This window comes from Thermobia domestica, chromosome 7 (genome assembly GCF_964235325.1).
Source record: "Thermobia domestica chromosome 7, izTheDome1.hap1.1, whole genome shotgun sequence".
NCBI classification, from domain to species: Eukaryota; Metazoa; Arthropoda; class Insecta; order Zygentoma; family Lepismatidae; genus Thermobia; species Thermobia domestica.
In genome coordinates, this window is record NC_137460.1 from 147,073,902 (window position 1) to 147,097,305 (window position 23,404).

General features: G+C 34.8%; 1 protein-coding gene across 4 annotated transcripts in view; it reads left to right on the forward strand.

Annotated features, from left to right (window-relative positions):
* The window catches only part of LOC145690467 (uncharacterized), a 160,872-nt gene that overhangs the window by 110,816 nt on the left and 26,652 nt on the right, over positions 1-23,404 (forward strand). For 3 of the 4 annotated variants that reach the window (XM_081765378.1, XM_081765379.1, XM_081765377.1), the window contains exon 2: positions 2,808-2,934. In XM_081765378.1, the coding sequence (XP_081621504.1) occupies positions 2,808-2,934 (127 nt within the window). Of the gene's footprint in view, positions 1-2,807; positions 2,935-22,440; positions 22,853-23,404 lie in introns of those variants that run through there. The other variant, XM_081765376.1, reaches the window with a different exon arrangement.

A 23,404-nucleotide genomic window follows, 5' to 3' on the forward strand; every position in this document is an offset into this window, starting at 1 on the left:
AGTTCTGCTCATTAGTCAATGAGTCCAGTTTATATCTTCCGTCTCCGATCGTTCGTACTGCAACACCCGAAACCATATTCTACCGGCCGCCACTGGCTAGGTTACACAGCTGAAAGAACGCATTACACAGCTGAAAGAACGTTGTTGGTAAAGGGTGCTGGATGCTGATGGAGATTACTTAGAGACATAACGCTGGGCACCATGAGCTGTATGTTTGTTCTGACAATCAGTACAGAAATATTTTGATTACTTTGTAACCAAAAAAGAACTGTGGTTTCATTAAGAAGAGAATTCGGCTGGAGATTAATATAAATTGAAAGAACATTATTATTATTATTATTATTATTATTATTATTATTATTATTAATAATAATAATAATAATAATAATAATAATAATAATAATAATAATAATAATAATAATAACGAAGATTTGAGAATTCAATGCTGCATCTGAAATTGCAGAAGTTAGACGAAAAGCACATACTAATTGACTGAGGAGGTGGGATGTAAAGAATAAACGGTTTAACGAAGGGGGAGCGAGGTAAACAAGGTTTGAAACCATTAATGTAGAGGGTCATAAGTTTGGAATCAAGTTCGGAAGTTGTCCATCCAGTTGATCCCAAGATATGGATAATCAGAAACTGATTCTCCATGTATTCCGATTGGAGTAATGGATGTCATCCTTATTCGATATACCACCCGCAGTGCAGTTGATATCAGCGGGCTAGTATAATGCACAGGATCAAAATACTAATCTGTCCACGGAATACAATGGTAGTATAATGAATCTAAATGATTTTCTGCTTTATAAATCTAAAGACTTAAATAAGTTTCTATTTTCAGATATTCATTTCACTTTAAAGTATACTTGAGGTAAAATTTTATTTGAGGTAAAATGCTATATTTGAGCCTAGGCTAAGTAAAATTTAGTTTATTATGGAGTTTGGTCTACCAAAAACTGAACCATACTTTCCCACGTGGTAAAACTGTGACACTGTTACTTGCACATAATTATAAGCGATGAAATCATATTTGGTTTTAAAACATATGTTTAGCATTTGATAAACCTCTTTTATACTCGCTGTAGTTTTTGAGAATGAACTTCAGCTGGAGAGCTTCACGCTGGACATGCATATTCCAATTTTAGGTCTTGCTAAAATAATAATAATAATAATAATAATAATAATAATAATAATAATAATAATAGTCTGTCAACGATCTGTTGTGATTTTACAGTGTAGCATTTATTTTGACTGTGGTGACTGAAAATCAATTTAGCTTAATGATTCTTTCAAAATTAATAGAAATGTTATGTAAGCAACAATTCAGCATATTTAACGAATCTAGTAAGTTAATCGTTTTTCCCAGTTTTATGAATGGGATCACTGAAATGAATAAGCGTGCTTTGAGGAAGTAACAATACTAAGCGGAACTTTACGTCATTTAGTTGCTAATAACCGACTCAGCTGTTACTTGACGGTTCTTAATGGTGATCAAACATAGCGGATACATGTTGAAGGTGGAAGTAATTTCCATGTTTTGTTAGCATTCTCTTCGTCCTTGGCCGAATTTTGGCAAGACGCGCTTCTGCAATCGCGTTCTCGCTGTTTAGGCTTTCCATAAAGAGTGAGAGCAGAGAGGAGCCTTCGGAGAGTCTGTAAATAGGAAGTTCTCCATGCCGTGGGAGTGACGTCATCCAAACAAAAACAGCGTTCAGAGATACTTCATACCTAACACACAATAAATATCAAAACTGTCTAGCTGACACTGTATTCGCTAAATAGTCTTCCTTCATTATTTCCTTTTAATGTTTCTAGATGTATAAGGTGATTCTAACTAGCATTTCAACGATAATTGCTAGCAACAAGTGGATCAAATAGTCCTAATAAACGTGAGTAAAAAAGAAGAAGTAAAGAGTTAAGAGATGAAAAGACAGTGACGTATCCAATAAAGAGAAACCCTCACCCTCACAGTAACTTTCTCACTCAACTGTTAATCGGATTCTGTAGTAAGAAAAGCAAATTTTTTCACCTTTCTGAATTACTTTCAGAAAACTCGATTAATAGAATAATGGTGGTTAAATCGTATCGGTAATTAAAAAAAAAAAAAAAAACCAACAGAAGAAGAGTTGCTGTACATAAGAATTACAGACGTGTTCAAATTGTTAGACTCAAAATATGTGAAATAATGAGTCTGGTCACAATTTCAATTTCAACTTCTCAGCTGTGAAGGAAGAATGCTAACCACTGAGGTATAAAACATGGAATGAGATAAATATGAACATGTTCTTACAATATGCTATTAAACTCGTATCAGGTGCACTAAATAAAACTCTTATATAATACCATTATATTCGCACAAGCATCCTATGGATACTCAAGGTATGACCTGAATAAGAGGGAAAAGTTGTCCATATGGAATATCTATCATAGGAATAACTTCTAACTGGTTGTTGTGGTTCTACCAAGTCCAGTCTTAGTTTTCAATATTGCTATCAGCATCAACTGTTCCGTATCGTAGAACATCCCTACCACGCCCAAGTTCAGTGCGTTGCTCACTAGTCAGTAATAAATAAAAATGCAGCATAAAGTATATTGTTAGCCTCATGCACTGTTTACTTTGCGTGTGCGGAGGGTGTTCCCACTTCGTCTTCCTGTGTTAACTCATGCGATTCGAATCCTTATGCATGAACGGAGAAAAGCCTCTATACAAATGGAACTAGGTTATGGGATTGTAAATAACCAGCTAAAAGCATAACGTAAAGTATATCTTGTAGTTGATTTTATATTTTATTTAATGTTCACAGGAAAGCTTCCTCCTCCCATCCCTCTGAGGACGTACCGCTGGGAAGAACTGCGGCGGCAGCGAATGCGGGGAGGCTATCCTTGGACTCATCTCGATAAGCCTCCCCTGGAACTGTGGTTAGAACAATTGTAAGTACTTAATCAAAATACTTAACTAGTTTATATGAATAGTGAATGTTGCTTATCGTTGCTTAAATAGAAAAGGCTTCATTTACTCATGTATATCAGTGTAAAAAATAACGTATTTTTCTTTCGTATATCATATATTCCTTTCTCGCGTTACTATATAAGATTTATGATAAAATGTTCATTTAAACGGATGTCCGAATATTTGTAAATTTCATCTTGATTTTCATGGAATGCATAAATCTACCATCTTCGCTTGCGGGGAGATTTACGTAGTAGCCATATCTTGACTTCCTATGAATTTGAAGAAAAAGTTATATAGGAAATTAGAACTCACTTCGGGAGACATGCCGATTACCATGAAATATGAGAAAATGGTTTAGCCATCTTGACTTCCGACTTCTTTAGGAAAGCTTGTTTCAGGAAAGAGGAGGGAATGAGCGACGATTTTTATGATATTAAGTAAATCCAACGCTTTCGGATCCAAAAAAGCAACGGAAATGACACAATAGCAATTAACATTAAAAAAAAAAAAAACATTAAATTTATCACTCACTCTCTTGATCTTCAAGCAAAAGTTTTACATTGGTTCATACAAGATTGAGTCACAAGTCGTCACAATCCGAACAACAGGTGCGTGTATACATCGTTATCGACCGTACGTATAAGGTCAAATTGGCCCAAGAGGTAGTGTGGCAAGCAAACTATTTAACACGGAGGCCATCATTCCGCCCATATCTTCAGTTTGATTTTAGTGATTTTATCTTATCATCTCCAATGCTCTTTCATTTGATATCTGTACTCATCTACGTAATCTTTAATCTTCTATAGCACCGCATTCCAAAGGCTTCCAATCTCTGTTTTCTCCTGCAAAAGTCCGTAGGGCCGCGGTAGATCAATGGTAGAGCGTTCATCTCTGGTGCATGGGGTCCTTGGCTCGATTCCAGCTCGTGCCAATTGAGCTTTGTGGTGAACAAACACCGAGTGCGTGAGTTTTCTCGGGCTTCTCCCGTTTCCAAACATCTTCTCCATTCCACTATTTCATTCATTTCTCATCATCATCGTCTCCTTTAGTCTAGTCGGCATTTTTTCTACATCCACACAACGCCACAGTCCATTAATATTAATTCATCAGTCTTTTCTTCAGATCTAGGCAGCATTAAATCGCAGAGATTTCCCCCCCTTTCTTTGCTTTTCATCAATGAAGGTATATGAAGGTGGACTTACAATGTTACATAAGATCCGAAACATGTTCATTCCCACCGGAAACGAACCCATGTCTGCCGCACGAATCAGAAGAAAATATAATTTTATTAATTTAGCGAATAATTCTCAAATATGATACGTTGTCTCCGGACGCAACTGGGAAATGGAATAACTTATATCTACATGACACGACAAAAGTGTACACAAGAATCATAATAGTAGATACTGGGGTTCAGTCTGGTGAGAGCCTTCTTAGCTGTGCGGTTATTCTTCTTACCATACTATTCTTCGGTTACACCTTTGACAGTCTACTTTTTGGTCCTTTTTACTTTTTTCCGTAGTAAACGATGGTCTTACTTGTCACAAAGAATATGAAAATGTTTTTGTGAATTAATGAGTCGTCCCTTGTGGACTGGAGCGGGTCTTTGGTGCACGACATTCTGGATTCGATTTCCGGTGTGACAGCCTTGAAATTTGAAACATTACAGTGGTTTGGATTCCATTTTAAAATGTAGGTTCCGTCTCATGTGTGCCACTTGGCTATCAAGTGACTTAAGTTCAAAAATACCTTCACTCATCTCTATACATGAATACATTTTTAATAGATTCACTGTTTTATAAGATCATAAACTCTATAGTTATGGTTTTAGGTGCCAACATAACAGAAATAGGAGTTATTCATCATGAGAAGTTGAACTTCAAATTTCCCTCCTGCAAAATTTCAATTTTGGACTTAGGTCACTTCGTATCTAAGCGGTCGATTCCAACCAGACAAATATAATAATAATAATAATAATAATAATAATAATAATAATAATAATAATAATAATAATAATAATAATAATAATAATAATAATAATAATAATAATAATAATGTTTATTTCTGTGCCATGAACAGCCTAACGGCAGAAATACAGCACTTTATCAGACAAGATAAACACATATTACATACAATGTAAGCTACATAATATAACAATAAAACATAATGATAAAATAAAGTAAAATAATATCAGATTAATAATTCCTTATCAAATTAACACCAAATATTTTTTTAGTCTCTAAATAGTCGTCATAAATACTAAAAATAATATTTGTCAAGCTCTAACATTCATGCTTCTATACTGATAAAAAATAAATTAAACTAAATTAACAGAATTGGTCAATCTTCTTCTTAAAATTACAGATTTCGGATTCAAAGGAACTAATGTTGATCTATTTCTTGTATTATACATTGGTACTCTTATACCTATATTATGCAAGCAATATTCACTATGATAGCTATTGTCTAGTAGTTTCTTAATAAAATCTCTTTCAATAAGTTTTCTCCTGTCGCTCAGTGCTTGCAATCCCCAAAATTGACACCAGTATTCATAACTACGTGAGTAGTAATCTCTATTCATTTTATGGCAGAGTAACCTAATAAAACATTTTTGTACTGACTCAATTTTGTTTGCCAATGTTATACCTATACTATTCCAAATAACTACACCAAGTTCTAATCTTGATCTTGCAAGCATAATAATAATAATAATAATAATAATAATAATAATAATAATAATAATAATAATAATAATAATAATAATAATAATAATAATAATAATAATAATAATAATAATAATAATAATTATTATTATTATTATTATTATTATTATTATTATTATTATTATTATTACTACTGAAGATTTGAGAATACAATGCTACATTTTAAGTTGCAGGAGGGGCCAAACAACAAGCACTTACGATTAAAACCTCGTCTGGGAGGGGTCATAAAGTAATAAATACAGGATTTTTGAAAGAGAGTGTCGCGTAAACAAGGTTGGACACCGCTGGACTGGAAAGTTCAGAGGGGAGATAGAGTCTATTTTTGGAAAACTGAATCTATATCAAAAATTTATTTTTGCTATCTCTTACCATTTTTGCTCTGATACCTGTCCACCCACAGACTGACGGACGGACTGGCACAACCGTTCTATAAAAATTTTCATACTTATACATAGCATAGTTTGAAAGTGTTATAATAAATAAAACATAAATAAAATTGCAAATCCTAGAAGGAGCAGGAACACAGTTACCAAAATAGCAACCAATTCAACTTTTAGAGTGACAGGATTCTTCACCACAACACGACAATACACGTTTCTAAATTAGTTTTGGCCTCTATTTTTAGCATCTTGTTTACTGCATCAAGCTTTGGTAGAAACATTCTCTTAAAGTTGCATATTTTGTCCACATACACTTCAATGCAGTATTTGCTATTCTTTTCCTTAAAGAATTATTTTATTACATCGTTCAGAAAAAGAGGCTGATTTTCTTTCAGCATCAGCTTAGACTGTACTTTCAATTGAAAATACTATTGAAAGGGTTTCATGTACACTCATGTCCAAAATGTTTGGCGCATATTTATAACTGTCTTCTTGCAAGAATATAATTTGATAATGATTTTCCAGGGTACTTTTAATACTGATACTATGTGTATAATCGGGAAATGTATATTTGTGGTAAATTTCATAGGAAAAGAGTTATAAATACGAAAATTAGAATGAATAAAACAAAATGTTGCTAAATAAAAAAGAAAGTTTTATTTTCGTTTTATTGCTATTTACTGCTCTTTTGACATGAAATTTGCCACATACATGTCTGCCGATTATACACATACTAACATTATAAGAAATACCGGGAGAATTCGTTACCAAATTATATTCCTACAACAACATATTTATGGACATGCGGCAATAATTTTGGACATGAGTGTATGTCTTGTAAAAGAAAAAAATCTTGACCACCCATTTCTCTTAAAAGAACGTAGCCGCACAGCTATATGTACAGTGATTTAATATCTTGAGTTGAAATGAATATATATTTTACGTTGTTTCATTTCTTCCCCTTTTGGTTAAGACTATAGGAGTTTTTAAAGAGGTATGGGTGGCCAGAATTTGTTGAGTAAGATTGTACATGAAAGAAAAAAATGGAGAAATAAGCTTCCAAATACATTGCAAACACACAATCTTGATTTTAGTTGCAAACCTAAGCGTGTTCAAACTTGGGACCGAAAAGTATAACTAAGGTATTTCAGTAAAATTTATAAAAGTTTCGGTAAAAAATGTGCGTTGTTCAATAACAGTGTTGTGAGATGCCAAAACGTTAAAAGGATATTATTTGGTCTCTTGTCCCCTTTACTCATGCATACAATATTTCAAATAATGTATAATTGTAGTTTCAAGATTGTATTGTATTAAGAACTTCCAAGAGTTTATAATCAGAGATGCATAGAAACATTGTAATCCCTTGGTCCCTTACACATTTTCCTTTATTATTATTATTATTATTATTATTATTATTATTATTATTATTATTATTATTATTATTATTATTATTTATTGCTTCGGAGTTGTAATATTCACATAATACAGTCAATTTCAAGAAAACTTAAACCAATAATCAAAGATTAATCCGTGTACTTTTACACTTGCAAAAGAACGTCTATGTAAATCCGTTCGTCTGTCAACATTATCCAACCAAAAGCAGTAAGAGATATTAAGTTGATTTTTCTGAAATCGATTCAGGTCCCAAGAATAGATCCCATGTGCTCTGTTAACACTTTATTGAATCGGAAGTGGTTCAAATTCAAACTATCCAGTTTTGGTTTCAACATCTATCGCCACAGAACGAAAACAGTAGTAGAAAGCGAGGAGTTTTTTTTTCTTGCAAACGATTCAGCGTTTCAAAACAAAGTACAATGATTATCTTGAACACTACCAAAACCGGAAGTGGTTAAAATTTAATATTACTTTCGGTTTCAATACTGATTTCCGTAGAGCAAATACGGTTGAACATATCAGGAAATGATTTTTGCAATCGATTCAATGTCTCAAGAAGAGATTGCATTCCTTCTGTTGGAGCTGTATTCAAACCGGAAGTGATTTATATTACCCATTTCCGGCCTTAACTTTTATCATCATAAAACAAAAATAGAGATAAATAGTGACAAATATTTTTCTGCAATCGATTTATTATCTCAAGAGAACATTTCATTACAACCAACAAAAACATCACCAAAACCGGAAGTGGTTGACATTTACTGTTACATCCAGTTTCAATATTGATCTCCATAGAACAAAAACGGTAAAAGATATCAAGAAGCGGTTTTCTGCAATCGATTCAGTTTCTCAAGAATAGGTTCCAGTTTTTTTCTGGTGACCCTCTATTTAAACCGGAAGTGTATGAAGTTAACCATTTACGATTTCAATTGGTATCGTCATAGATCAAAAACAGTAAGGGATAGCGAGTAATAGTTTTTTGATTTCGGTTCAACGTCCATATCTGTCTTTGATCTTATTACTTTACTGCAACTAGTAGTTATAGATGCACTACTTTAAGTTTGAGTATTGAATTTGCATAGTTTGGAAGTCTACCGTAATTTCACACTGTGAAACGAAACTCACTTGTTCGATTATTACAATAATTTTAGTTTAATGCCCCATGATTATGCATCGTGGTGGTGATGATTATGAACGAAGAGGTGGAATGAAGAAAGTAGAAGGAAACGAGAGAACCCAGATAAAACGTGTGCACACAGTGTTTGTCCAGCACAATACCCACTTGGCGCAAGCTGTGGTCAAACCAGGGACCATTTTTGATAATTAGTCTTGCTTCTTATTGAGAAAATTCAGTTATTGGAAGCATGTTGCTCAGATGTTAAAATAAAATGTTCTGACCATCCCATCTTTCAGATTTATCTTGCACATGCCTTACATAATTTCTTTTATCCACCTTTTTTGTACTGCTAACAATTGTAGTGTCTTGTATTTTCTCTTGACATCGATCTAATTGTATAATCCCTATAATACAGCCCACGAGTATGTTTTATCTCCTGTCTGCGAATAAAAGTGAAAAATGTATTTATATATTAAAATGATATGTTTATATGTTAGTGGTTAAGAAAAGTTTATATGTTTGTGGACATTTATATAAATATGTTTTGTTGCAAATTCTTTTGGCAATGGTATCTTTGAAACCACAAGCTCTAGAAAGATGCCGTTTTCACTGATCGATTGCAAATTTTGTGTAGATTGTTCAGTTCTAATTGAATATTTTTTCAAAAAATGGCCGTTATTTCTTTATTACATTTTTAGAGATACACTGGAAGTATTGAAATTTTAAAAAGTAAAGCAGCATATCTTGCGAGTTGTATCATACATCCCAACATCACACATTTGTATACGGGGTTAGTATTCTCCGGCGCGGCGTTTGTTTCATGCCCAAATGATAATGAAAAACGAAGGATAAGTATTTCTCCAGTCTAAGATGAATCTTTACTGTTTGGAGTGTCTTGCCTAATGAACACCACCGCATGCAAGAGGAAAGAAAAAATTGATCATACATGAATTCGAGTCTACAACCGGAGGTAGACTCAAATCTTGCAAATGGTGCGAGATATTGAAAAATAATCGAAAAATATCCCCTTTATGGTATTCCTTGACTTTTTTTTATCAAGGCGTCCTTTACTTGTGCCTGTAAAGGGACATATACAGATGTGAGGAATTTGGGAAGGGGGGCATCAAAGAAAGTGGTTTAAAAAGTAGTACCTAGACCAACCTACTTATTATCTTCGATTTCATTTGTTACCTTTCTGCTTACCTTCACGGACCCCTTGAGACATATTAAGAACTCAGTTATAATCGTTTCATAGCCTGAATATTATGTTCCAAATAAAATATAATTAATTCTGTCGTTAGTAAATAAATTAAATTAGAATAGAATATTGAGCATTTTGTACTTCAAAATATTGGGGGGACGCGTCCTCCTCGTCCCCCCGCCAGAGACGCCCGTGTGCACACCACATGAAAGAGTTTGGTTCGTATAGAGTTATATTTTGTCAATTAATATTCAAACTGGAGGTAGTTGTAGGTTTCTACCACTTGCGGTTTAGTAAAGAGAGTAGAGAGGAGATAGCATAAATTATTGAGACGTTTAATTGATTGCAGAAAATCTTCTCGCTTCTATTAGGGTCTACCGTTTTTACTCTATAGCAATCAAGACTAAAACTGGAAGTAGTTGATTTCTGCCACTTCCGTTTTGAATACAGAGTTAACTTGTGGGGGGCAGGGGCAACTTCCCCAGGGAAACTCCCCAGTCGTTCGATGGAGTCCCACTTTAAGACAAAATTTTCTTACTCCTTGTATGAGACGAACGTGAAATTATAAATGAAGCATCAAACAGGTTCACTACATTACATAAACAAAACAGCACACAAAAGGTAAATAAAACAAAAATGAGTCTTGGGCCCATTTCAGTAAAAACTGTCTACTATTAGGGACCCTAGAAATAATGTTTATTTGTATGGCTTTGAGATTTGTCAATATTGTTTCCTTAATTAATTTGTCATGTATGGAACGAGCCCAGGGGCATGAGGCAGAGATGGAGTGGGTCAGTGGGTCGGTGGGTCAAGTGGGTCAACAGCATGTGACCCACTGTGACCCACCACCCACCATGACCCACCACCCACCACCCACTGCGACCCACCGACTCAGTATGATCTACCGACCCTCTCTGCTTACTGCATTGTAGAGAGTATCTTCTGAAGACTGGTAAATTTGTCTCCGTTTTACTTTCAAGACCTTCCTTTCCCTTTCTTTTTCACTTGTTTCTGTCTACTTACCTGAGGTGAGTATATCTAACCAAGTGAAAAAAGAACTTCAGGCACTTTTGGATATTGATATTTTTAATAGTAATAATAGCAATAGGACTTACACTATAACTTGGCTTTCGAGACTTGTGGGTTTTTAGAGCTAACTACTGGAAAAAATACATTTTTGAATCGCTGTAATATATAAATTATTTACAAAAAATTGAATGTAACTATGTGTGCCTCTTCAACACGGTCAAATTGCAAAGTCAAATGAAATTACTTTTGATATATAGTTCGGCCTTAATCCAAATTGGGATGTTATATTGCTTTTATTATAATGCATAATATCCTAAGGAGGTAGTGAGGATCCGAATTTTTGCGAAAAAAAAATGAGTATCTCGCAAGCCGTTAAACTTACGGAGCTGAAATTCAGTGTATTAACTCTTTATTGAAAATAAACAGAATGTGTCCTAGCATTTTTTAAAATTCTCCTTTATGTGGGGGGGGGGGGAAGGCACTTTCTATATATGGAAAATTGGTAGTGAGTTGGTTTGTAAAAATGATCGAAACGATCGATGTTATTTAAGGAAAAATATCAGAAACAAAAAATACAGTGCTTGGCTTCATATATCCATTGCTTTCTGCTATAATAATTGCTGAAGTTTATGTTTATTATATGGAGCGCTCACAGCACAGGGCAATCAACCCATAAAGTTGTGAGAAAAATAGGCATAAAATTTGTACTGTAAGGTTAATTACACGGAAATTTGAAGTTTGGATTGTACGCATAATTGTATGAAAAATTTTACATTTTTCCCTTTACGTTGGTCTACTTACTTTGATTTGGAACTTTGAAATTTCATCCTTTTTTCCACTGAAAAGTATTGATAATTCAACAAGGAAATAATTATACTATGATAATTTAATTGAAATTCATCGTAATTTGGCACATGGCAAACAGCAATGTGGTAATTGAAGTTGAAGAAGGAGGGAAATCCCATTCACCTCTGAATACTTTCCAGAAATCTCGTTCCCTTTCGCTTTTTAGACGGGGGAGGGAACTTGGTAATGGTATCAAACCTTCATGTGTAATTACAAAAATTAAATTTATAAACAAATAAGAAATCGACAGTTTATCAGGCTTTAATTGATAATTTATTCACAAGATTCCCTATCAAAAGTGTGGTAGATGAAGTTTCTGTTCTACATGGGTCGACATTGCCAACTGACATGGTCGATATGGAAAAGATGTTGTATGGTGATAGAGAGATGATACTTCTTGCTGAGTATTTCAAACCTGACCAAGAAAAATCGTTATCAGACTTAAGTCTAACAAGTAGATTGTCGATGAGAAGTTGCAGAAATCGGGTAGAAATATTATCAATTTCCACGACAAAGTGCGAACGGGGATTTCCCCTTATGGATTTACAGATGACTGATATTAGAAATGGACTAAGTGCTCAAACATTGTCTAACTTGTTGCTCATCAATGTTAATGGCCCACCGCTAGACATGCTCAAAGTAGACGAGCTAGTTATTTCTTGGCTGAAGGATGGACATCATTCCACTGCGGACAATTTACCGTCAGAAAGTTACCAATAGGAAATAAATCCGATTTCAGATTTGTTTTAAGGTGGAAAATTACGAGTTACGGAAAATGTATACTTGCATTACTAATGGCTTATTTGTGTTATTCAACTTTGTACCTAATTTTTAGTAAGTCTCTTCTTTGCTTTAGGTAAATTACTTTGAATAAATATTCATAATAATTGCAATTATGCATATTTGTAACTTAAATTTAACGTGGTGTTTTAGTGATTACACAAATTACAATTATGAGCATACCTTGAGGAGATGCTCTCACATAGGGTACCCGAGCACCTTTATACACTATGAAGAACTGATTTTTGAAGTCTTTAGTGAGAAAAATACTGTGAACTGAGAAATCATAACCTTTTCCATATTGTACAGGGGTATTTTTCTGCGAATAGAAGTTTCTTGTGGAATGCGTTCAGAAATTAACACTTGCAAGAATACTCTCTTAGTACAAGTATATTTTAGGCACACACTAATTTCCCCCCATCTCGAACTGTTTCAATTTCCTCACTGACAAACACTTTACCATTTTATATCGTAAAGGTCAGATCCACCGTTATTGTAACAGAGTGGTGCTTGAGCGATTGACTAGAAATTCAAACTCCGATTAGTGACAATTTCACATTCTTGTTTTATTACAAGTGTAAACTCTTTAGTCAGTACAGAAGAGGCCGTGCGTGGATCGTGTTCAGAGTTAATGACGAAGGATTTTGGTAAGTCAGAGTAGGTCAAAGTGGATGAGAGTGGTTCATGGTGGGTGGTGGGTCAGAGTGGGTCATGGTGGGTGGTGGGTCAGTGGGTCGTGGGTTAAGTTTTCATTGACCCACGCCAACTCTGGCATGAGGGAGGGTCCACAAGCTCCGGGGCCTATAAAGAGTAAGAGAAAGATGGAAAGAAGAGGTCTATTTTCAAATTTTCCGGGAGGGCCCAAAACATTTTGTCCTTGGGGACCCAAATTTTAATGCTCCCCCCCCTGCCCCGAAAAAAATGTAAGTTGCAGCGCTGGTGGTGTAGTGGAATATTAAGAATGGAAATGAAATGTATTCTTGGCGTCTAATCGAATGCAGGAAACCGCTTCTTGCTCCCGGTTACCATTTTTGCTCTATAGTGGTTAACGTTGAAATAAAAATAAAAATATAGTCGGGTTGAATATCCCTCCATCAAGGAACTCAATTCCTATCTTTTGACGACCCTCTACATGTTGGCCAAAATTGATTCTGATTCATCGATTATTTCTTGAGATTTTTGTCTCCTGGACGGACACAGGAATAGAGTAAATATATAAAGAAATATTGTTAAATCGAACACCTTTAAAAACAATTAAAAAAAAATCTTGTCACAAAAATGCATGTAATAGTCTTTATTTGTTTATTTATTTATTTACTTAGACTTACTTTACATGGCTAAGTTAAAGCTGATCATGCCTTGTCTCCCACTTGAACATGCAATACAATATTATCATGATTACTAATACAATAATAATAATAATAATAATAATAATAATAATAATAATAATAATAATAATAATAATAATAATAATAATAATAACAATAAACTATGTATAAAATATATGAACACTCCCAATCACACACACACACACACACGCACGCGCGCATCACATCACATGCACACATGGATTAGGTGTATAACAAATAACCACATAATATAGTCACATTCATTTAGTGAATAAAAAGAACAAATAAAAGGTAGGAACAATAAAAATACTCAATCTGAAACTGAGAATATCACAATAATTCAATAAATCATAACACAAAATGTCTACAAGTATCACAATAATTCCTCCATTTTTTCTCTCTATTACGATGATTTTTCGAACTTTATCCACAACATTGAATTATGCAACTTCTGTAATATTGCTTTAAAAGTTCTTAAGCAATCGCCTTAAAAGATAAGAGATGACAGTAGTTTGAATAATACATAGTCCTACTATGTTTATAGTGTAGAATGCAATTTTTGTTTATAATCTAAAGCTCGAAAATAGATTATATTCTGGTTTTTTAACGATTCGGACAACCGCGTATCATTTTCTTTTTGTATTGTTTAAATGTTGAGTTTGAAATATCTAATCTAACAAGCAAGTTATTATTATTATTATTATTATTATTATTATTATTATTATTATTATTATTATTATTATTATTATTATTATTATTATTATTATTATTATTATTATTATTTCTACATTTCGGAGAGAGGTAGTTACATCTTTAAAATTGGGACGAAAGAGGAAAGGGAAATCTGAAGCTGCCAAAGGAAGTAAAATCTAATGATTAGATTGACATACAGGTACTTGTAAATTGACCATAAAGAGATTTAAGAGTGGAGAGTCAAATGCATATTCAACGGTACAAATTAAGTTTTTTTTTTCAGTTTAACGTCCCTCAGTTATTCACTTTAGGCTGAGTGAAACGATGATTAAAGCAAACGATGATGATGTAAGAAGTGCTGGAATAAGAAAGTGGGAGGAAACAGGAGTACCCCGAGAAAATGTTAGTACGATGTTGTCCATCACAAACTTACTGTGTCCGAGGATCGAACCAAAAATGTCACACACCAGAGAAAAGTGCTCTACCACTGAGCCACCATGCCCCTCTTCAAGTTACCAGAGTATAGTATCAGGGTTGAAAAAAACACGCTTTTTCTTTAAAACATGCTTTTTTTTCGTTTATAACGTTTTTAATGTTTAAAACAAATTACGGATAGGAGAGAAGAGGACACTTCTAGCCACCATCCTTCGGAGAAAAGCCAATTGGATTGGACACATCTTGCGAAGAAATTCTCTTCTTCACACCGCCATAGAAGGAAAGATGGAAGGTAAGCGAGGAATAGGAAGAAGAAGAAGACTGATCGATGATTTGAAAGATATGAGAAAATATTGGGAGTTAAAAGAGAAAGCTGAAGATCGACAAAAGCGAAATAAACACTTCCAGTCCCAAATCTAAAATTGAAAAAAAAAATCGTCATTAGTCCCAGGACCTGCCGAAAGGCAGCATACTTCATAATAATAATAATAATAATAATAATAATAATAATAATAATAATAATAATAATAATAATAATAATAATAATAATTATTATTATTATTATTATTATTATTATTATTATTATTATTATTATTATTATTATTATTATTATTATTATTATTATTATTATTATTATTACAAAACGGAAAGATTTCGAAGAACGAAGAAAAGCGATAATTTTTTTCGAGAAACGAACTGTTTCTGGTAAACGAAAAGCGGATATTAGTTCCAAAACCAAAACTCGAATAATTCTTCCAACAAGTAGGTTTAACGCAAGCGAGAAAAATTCGCCGTTAATTGATTACAAGTAAAAATATGCAATGCAACGAAGACTAACCAACTATGCAATTTTCATTAGTATGATATTCTACTATTTTCTATTTGGAGATGTATTTGGATGGACCATCTTCAAAAGGAAATTGAATTCAGTACAATATGCTTCCTCATCATTTGAATCATCTCTGCACATTTCGTACGTTATGTACCCTAATTGATTCATTGAAAACTATCAACAATAAAGATTGCACTGCAAACTGCGAAAGTTCAAGATCTACAAGTATGTTGAGCTCAGTCAAGATCGTATTCTTTGATCGCGTTTTAGTTGTATTTTCTCAACTTCAAACTAAAGTTAAAACTCCAAATTTGATGGCCAATGATTCGGAAACCAAATGACACCATAACATCTCATATGGATACTATGCTACCATTGGATGAATTCCATCTTTTGTGTTTTAATTTCATTTCTTGATTCCACTGAATCTGAACCTAATTTTGAAGGCCAATGGCTTGGAAACCAAAGGACTGACACCATAACATTTCATACTAAACTCTCATGCATATTAAACTTGTAAGGATCATCTAATCATACCAAATTTGGTAAAGATTAGATGAATTACATGAATCGCATTTTAGTCAAAATCAAACTTAAATGCCAATTACTGGAGCCCAAAAGCCTCAACACCATAATATTTTACACACCTACTCAGCATGAGATCTACCACTATGTCAATTTTCGTCAAGATCTGTTGAGTTTAATAGGACGCGTTTTAGTGAAATTTCTTGATTTCGCTAAGTTTAAACCCAAATTTAATAATCAATAATTCAGAAACCAACAGCCCATACAGTATAATTAGAGGTCTGCATGGATATAAAATATCGCATCCGCAGATGAGATAGCAAATATATACAATTACATATTCTATAATAGTCATGATTTCGAAGATATTTTTAAACACATTCTAGATAGTGTGTAGTTTAAAATAGTGTGTTATATCAGTGTTATATCAGTTTAAAATAGAGTGTTATATCAGATACAAATTAGAAATTAGTGAATGATCTATGTACTTATCCAAGGTCTTCAAATGTAGATGTGGGAAACCATATCCGCAACTTTATCCGCTAACCGCACAGAAAAGAAACATATATCCCCAGATACCCATTTTGATGCGGATATCCGCATCTGCACAGACCTTGAACTGTAACATTTAACATGCTTACTAAGCACGTCAAGATGTACCAACATACAAATTTCGCTCAAGATCAGATTATATGCGTCGATAGTGTACGTTAAACAATATTCATTCCTTAAGTCTCAAACCTAAATTTGATGGTTAATAACTCAGGAATGAAAAGTCTACTTACCAGAATATTACATATGGTCATCAAGTTCTACCACTATACCAAGTTTGGCGAAAATTGGGCAAGTTCCAACTTGCGTTTTAATGATTTTTTTTTTTTTTTATTTCACTGACTGTGAGTTCAAAGCTAACTTCGATGGCTAATAACTTTGGAACCAATATTTCCATAATACACCATAATATTTCACACTGAGCTTCCATGCCTACCAAGCTCGTCAACTTACTATGATACCTAGTTTCATCAAGATAGTTTGGGTTTACTCAAATGCGTATTAATGAATTTTTTTATGTCACTAAGTTAAAACCCAAAGTTCATGGACAATAATTCTGGAACCGAAATCTCATATACAATAATAATATTTCACGCTATTACTAAATACATCCACAACTATACTAAGATTGGATGAGTTTCGTCGATAGTATGCCTTATAGTATCTTTCATCACATCCAAACACAAGGGGGTACGGTGGCTCAGTGGTAGACCCTTATCTCTGGTGTGTGTGGTCACTGGTTTTGTCCCGGCCAAGTAAATTTGAGGTGTGCAACATCGTGTCTGTGGGTATGCGTTTCCTCCCACATTATCATACTACCAATTCTTCCATCATCATTCACTTGTCTTAATCATCGTCTCCCTTAACCTAACGGGTATAATCGTAGGACGTTAAACTGAAAGATTTCAAAGAAATCCAAACTCATATTTGATCCAAACTCGGAAACCAAACGTCTGCACACCATATCATCACACATGGTTATGAACCTTTTACAAATCAACCGCCATGTCAATTTTGGTCAAGATCAAATGAGTTTAATCGATCGCTTACGATGTATACTATCTTTGTGTGATCATAAAAAGAATCAAATAAAGGATGATAATTGATATTTTAAAAGAAAAAACAAATGAAGGACGAAAACAAAACAAATAAGCGAAAAAGTTTTCTGATGTTTTCGAAAAACTTTTTCTCGAAAAACAGAAGACGAAAAATTATTGAAAAACAAACATTGAAAACCGAAGTATTTTTCGAAAAACGAAAAATTATCGGAAAACGAATAATAATCAGAAAACGAAAAACTAAAATTTTTCGAAAAACAAAAATAAAAAAATTCCGAAAAACAAAAACAAAAATTCGGAAACGAAAAACGAAATTTTTTTTTCGAAAAACGAAATACAAATTTTTTTTCGAAAAATAAAATATCGAAAAATGAAATTTCCAAAAACCGAAAATCAGATTTTTTAAAAAAGGCTATCTCTACATTGAATCATTTTGCATTATAAAATAAAAATGTAATAATTATTACATTTAAACTATTCTTTCAGATCTTTTCGTCTACGACAGTTTAGGGTAAAATATAAATACCAATACTGATATATTGTGAGCTCTTAGTGGGCCGGGGTGGATCAGTGGTAGAGCGTTCACCTCTGGCGCATGAGGTCCTTGGTTCGGGCCCAGCTCGCGCCGAGTGAGCTTTGTGGTGAACAAACACCGTGTGCATGAATTTTCTCGGGTTCTCCCGTTTCCTCCCACTATTTCTTCATTCCAAAATTTCCTTAATTTCTTATCATCACCGTCTTCTTTCGCTTAGCTGCCATAAGCGTGGAACGTAAAGATTTCATTCCATTTTCATTTTTCATTGCGAGCTCTCACCCGGCAGAAGCTAGAGAGAATTGGAAAGGAGAAAGAAGTAAAATTTAGAGCTACATTGGTGGTGGATTCATGAGAATCATCCAAATTAGTCTACCTAGGTAAATGAAGTACCTAGGCACAGGAGTCCTGAAAGAGAGAGCAGTCTTTATGTAGTCATGTTAGCCGAATCCAGGACTGTACTGGCCAGGTGGGAAATTTCCCGGTGCCCCCCCCCCTGGTGGTGGGGTGATTTTTTTTTAGTGGGCCCTCCGCCTCGTATTGTAAGTAGCGGTATATGAAGAAAAAGGCACACGTCACGCACTCCTTGCATACAGGAGTAAGAGAACGAAGGACGATAACATGTCGAGTACCGGCAGTACAGTCAACTAATCCCAGACCATCGTTGCCAGCCCATGATGTTGCGAAAACAGCCTTTCACATTTTTCGCAATTCAACCCTTGAAAGGTTCTTCGTTTCCCGCTCTGCTTTATACTTTTGCTAATATTGAAGTATTCTGCTAAATTGAAATCTCAAATGATGCCATAACTTGAAATTAAATGATAATTTACATTTTACAGCACAGTTGTTTTCCTTATAGACAATATACAGGGTCAAATTAAGACAATTGGGGGCCCTGGAATAGGAAATAGGGGGACCCTACCAAAATTTTTATGATGGGCCCTCTTTCAACACGTTCAAAAGGGTTCATGAATTATATATTTCTAGGACTGGCTCATGTCATGCTTTTTTTTTTTAACGTGTATGGTGAAAATGTTTTCAGCAATGTTAAAAAAAATTGAGGTCCCAATTTACAAATCCACTTGGAGAACAGTTATGGAAATTTACAACTATTTACGTTTCATACCTTATATAATAAATAAAATTTCAATACATTAGAAACTAGGTGGTTTTAAAAGGTTCGAAATGAGTGACACCATCAATATCCAGTAATATTTTAATTGTAAACTTTTGAAATTTTATTCTGTATGTGACCCCAAAACAGCTTTTTAATTTCAATTATTTTGAGGTAAAAATATTTTGTGAAATGTAACGGAAATTCAGAAGGAGCCTTCTTTGCGAATTTCTCAATATTGATCAATGGAGGTGAAGAATATGTTTAATGTTTGCATTAAAATCCAAAATATAGTTTGGCTACTACATATGTTTAAATTATGGTAATTACTTAATTTCTTAATGAATGAAAGTTCTGAATTTAAGGCTACTTACTATTAATTAACATGTTGAAAATATAGTGACACACAGACACTACGCACATGTATATCTAGGTATATATAATGTGTGTATATGATTGTATGTATGCAGATAGACAAAAATATCACAGAACTTGATACGTACGCACAAAAATATAGCCTGGCGATATACGTATGTAGTTGATGGTAAAATCATCTAATAAATTCCTTCAAATTGGAAGCATTTCATGTGAATGAAATAAGAAAAAAAAATCACTAGTAATGATCAATCTTTGAAAAAGACGAAATTCGTTGGGTTAAGTTCTGACCCGTTAAGCCCCTATTCTACAGCTGCTTCAAGTTCGAAAATGTTATTATTCCCCTTATTTACCTTCATTTGTAATATTCTCGCGCAAACAGCAGCTTGCGGCCTTCTATAGCACATCGTCATCAACAAATCATATACAGGGTGTTCCAAAACAACACCGACAACGCTTGGGAGATGATTTCTAGCACCAAAGATAAGACAAAAGGTATAGACCAACCTGGGTGCACAAATGCTTTCTTTCGGAGTTATAGGCTGCCGAAAACATGAAAAAATGAACTTTAAAGGTCCATAGCTCCAATACTACGGGACCTACCGTAGTCGGGTCAAGACCACTTAGGAACTAGTATGTGCCCTATCCCAATATCAATGTATCAGGATCCTGCGGAACTTCCGCAACATTTTTTTTCTAGAGGTAGGCCTAGTTGGTGAGTATTTCAAATTATATGCCCGTAGCCGAACTCCCTCTACAAAAATTGTTGCGTGAGTACCTTAGGATTCTGAAACATGGATTTTTGAATAGGGCACATATTAGTTCCTAAATAAAGTCTTGACGCGACTACGGTAGGTCCCATGGTATTGGAGCCATGGACCTTTAAAGTTCATTTTTTCATGTTTTCGGCAGCCTATAACTCCGAAAGGAAGCATTTGTGCACCCAGGTTGCTGTATACTTTTCGTCTTATCTTGGTGTCAGGAATCACCTCCCAAACGTTGCCGATGTTGTTTTGAAACACCCCGTATAATAACTTTCTTTAAGTAACAAATAAGAGCTTGTTGTGACTCTTAATGAAACCTTTGGGTTGCGAGGATTTTTTTTTTTAAACAAATCTACTCCTTTGCAATCTCACAACAATATTGATTTAATACGGTGCCAATACTTTTTCGGGGTGACGCGTCGTTTATTCATTTCCAACACTTATTTCTTCTTGTTCGTTCGACACCCTCTTGCTATCAGCACTCGGGGTCACGGCCTCGCTCGCCGACCTGCTAGCTACGATTGTGCTAATACAGGACAATGGAGAAGTGTTAAATTTGTATAAATTATAAATTATTTCTGATGGTGCTTCATATATGTATTTGTATATGCACCAGGGGCGCCTATGAAAGGTTTATAGCACAAATGCGGCATTGTTATTTTAGGGGGAGATGTGAAGTAATGGAGTTTATCCAGATGAGTGTACAGTTGCAAGAGAAGAATGGAGGATTGGGCATTACGTCAGATCAGTCAGTGTCAGGGGAGAAATTATTGCCTTAAAAAAAGTTTTAAATCTGCATTTTAAGACTTTCCAACAAACTTGATCCGAGTGACACTATCTGACTCCTTTTATTATCGGCGAGGGGGACAGTACCTACATGTACTCCTAGAAAGTACTTTCCCGGTGAGCCCCTGAGTTGCAGTACGGCCCTGGCCGAATCATAGTGATTAGTAATTGGCTTAGCTGCATTACATTACATTCAGGATATCGATTACTTCAACAGTTGCTGAGTGGAAAGCAACGGATAGCTACCACACTATATTTCTTTAGAATTACCCGACCAAAAATTACCACCACAATGTACGATCTGAGAAGAAAATAGAATAGTGTTTTATGTCCAGATGAAAATGATACTGTTGGACAACAGTGAATTGAAAAATTGTAACTTATGCGACAAGTGTTCTGCCGGTAACATCAGAATATTAAGGATGACAAAACGATTATTGACATCCCAATCTGTTTCTTCGAAAATACGATTTATAACAAATTTGATATACCTCTATTTAGGTATAAGATATAACTTTTTTCTGAAGGTATAAAACTGTTTAAAAATCGTAAACAATGAAAACTGCTTTTCAGTCTACTTCCGGAATGTTGTTGGAGGTACACGTAGCATTGAAAGAGAGATTTTGAACCCGTAACCACAACTGATTGGCATTCAAGAAGCAGAACAGGTGAAAGGTCAGCCGCCTGAGTGATGTCGCAAGTATATTTTAAGCACTTCCGTCAGACGAGTGGACAATGGCCCCAGATTGGCATTTTGCTCGGAAATCCCCTTCTGGGCGAAGAGTTGTATCTATTCCAAAATTATCCCCTCCCCAATTCCGTCTTCCCCTGTCTGTCTCCGTTTACTAATATTTACGGACTTTTATTTGCAAACGCATGCGCTGTTACATTAAAAAGACAATAGCAATAGTACTACTATACTTTTTGCGGTCGTGTATCGTCGGAGTTTCCCGTCGGTGATCGCCTCTAACAATTGCATGTCTCGGTGCCCGTTTGAAGATGCAGGTAGTGTGATTGAAGTAGTGAACGGGGAAGAATAGATACCACAAGAGGTAAAGGCCAAGCAGTAGCGGCGGCGGAGGTGGGCCGTGACCCAATGAGGGCGCGATCTGAGAGCAGACCTCGTCCTCGTCGCATCTCTCGGTTAACACGGGAGGAACTTCTCGCGTGGGCCGCGCAGCAAGAGAGCCTCGATCGAGTCCCCGTCCGATCGCGCGATTCATCAACTTCGAGCTCCAGCCGCGAGGTGCGCTGCGCCTGTCAGTACTTCCAAACCGAGAGTTTGCTACCGGAACGACAGAGTTTCGTCGGTAAAGCGCATTCACATTATCATTTACATTATTCGACAAGCCCCGACTCCGTACGGCAGCCGCAGACGCAACAACCGGAGAAGATGACGTCCCGCATAGGGTGAGTGGAGTGCTTGTGGTGGATTGCAGTCTATTACGATTATGTGGTTGTATAGGAAATTAGTGGGTGTTGGTTCGAAATTTTTATCGTGTTAATAATAAAAACAAATGAAAAATAAACCGTGAATACGAGTCGGCACAAAAGGTCAATGGCCTTAATCCACAATCATTGATCACAATGACCTGTGACTGGCTGAAGGACAATTTTGCTTTTTACTAACACAATCTACATGTTAGTGATTTCAAATCAGTATTAAATTGGATTACAAGTTGTAAAAATAGAAAAACGATATTCATTCTATTTGAAGAATTTACAGTTATAAAACAGAACTTGCTTTAAACTCATGTGGCTTCTAAAAATAAAATAACTGTTTTTTTTTTCTCCTCCTGATACGTGATATTCTGATATGTCTTCCGTGTTACATTGAACAATATTTTGTGATTTTGGGATAAACGTTCTATTGTGGAAATACTAACAAACAGGTTACAACCCTTTATGGGAAAGCGAAGCATAAATAGTAATAAAGAGAAAAAGTAATGAATATGGTAGGCT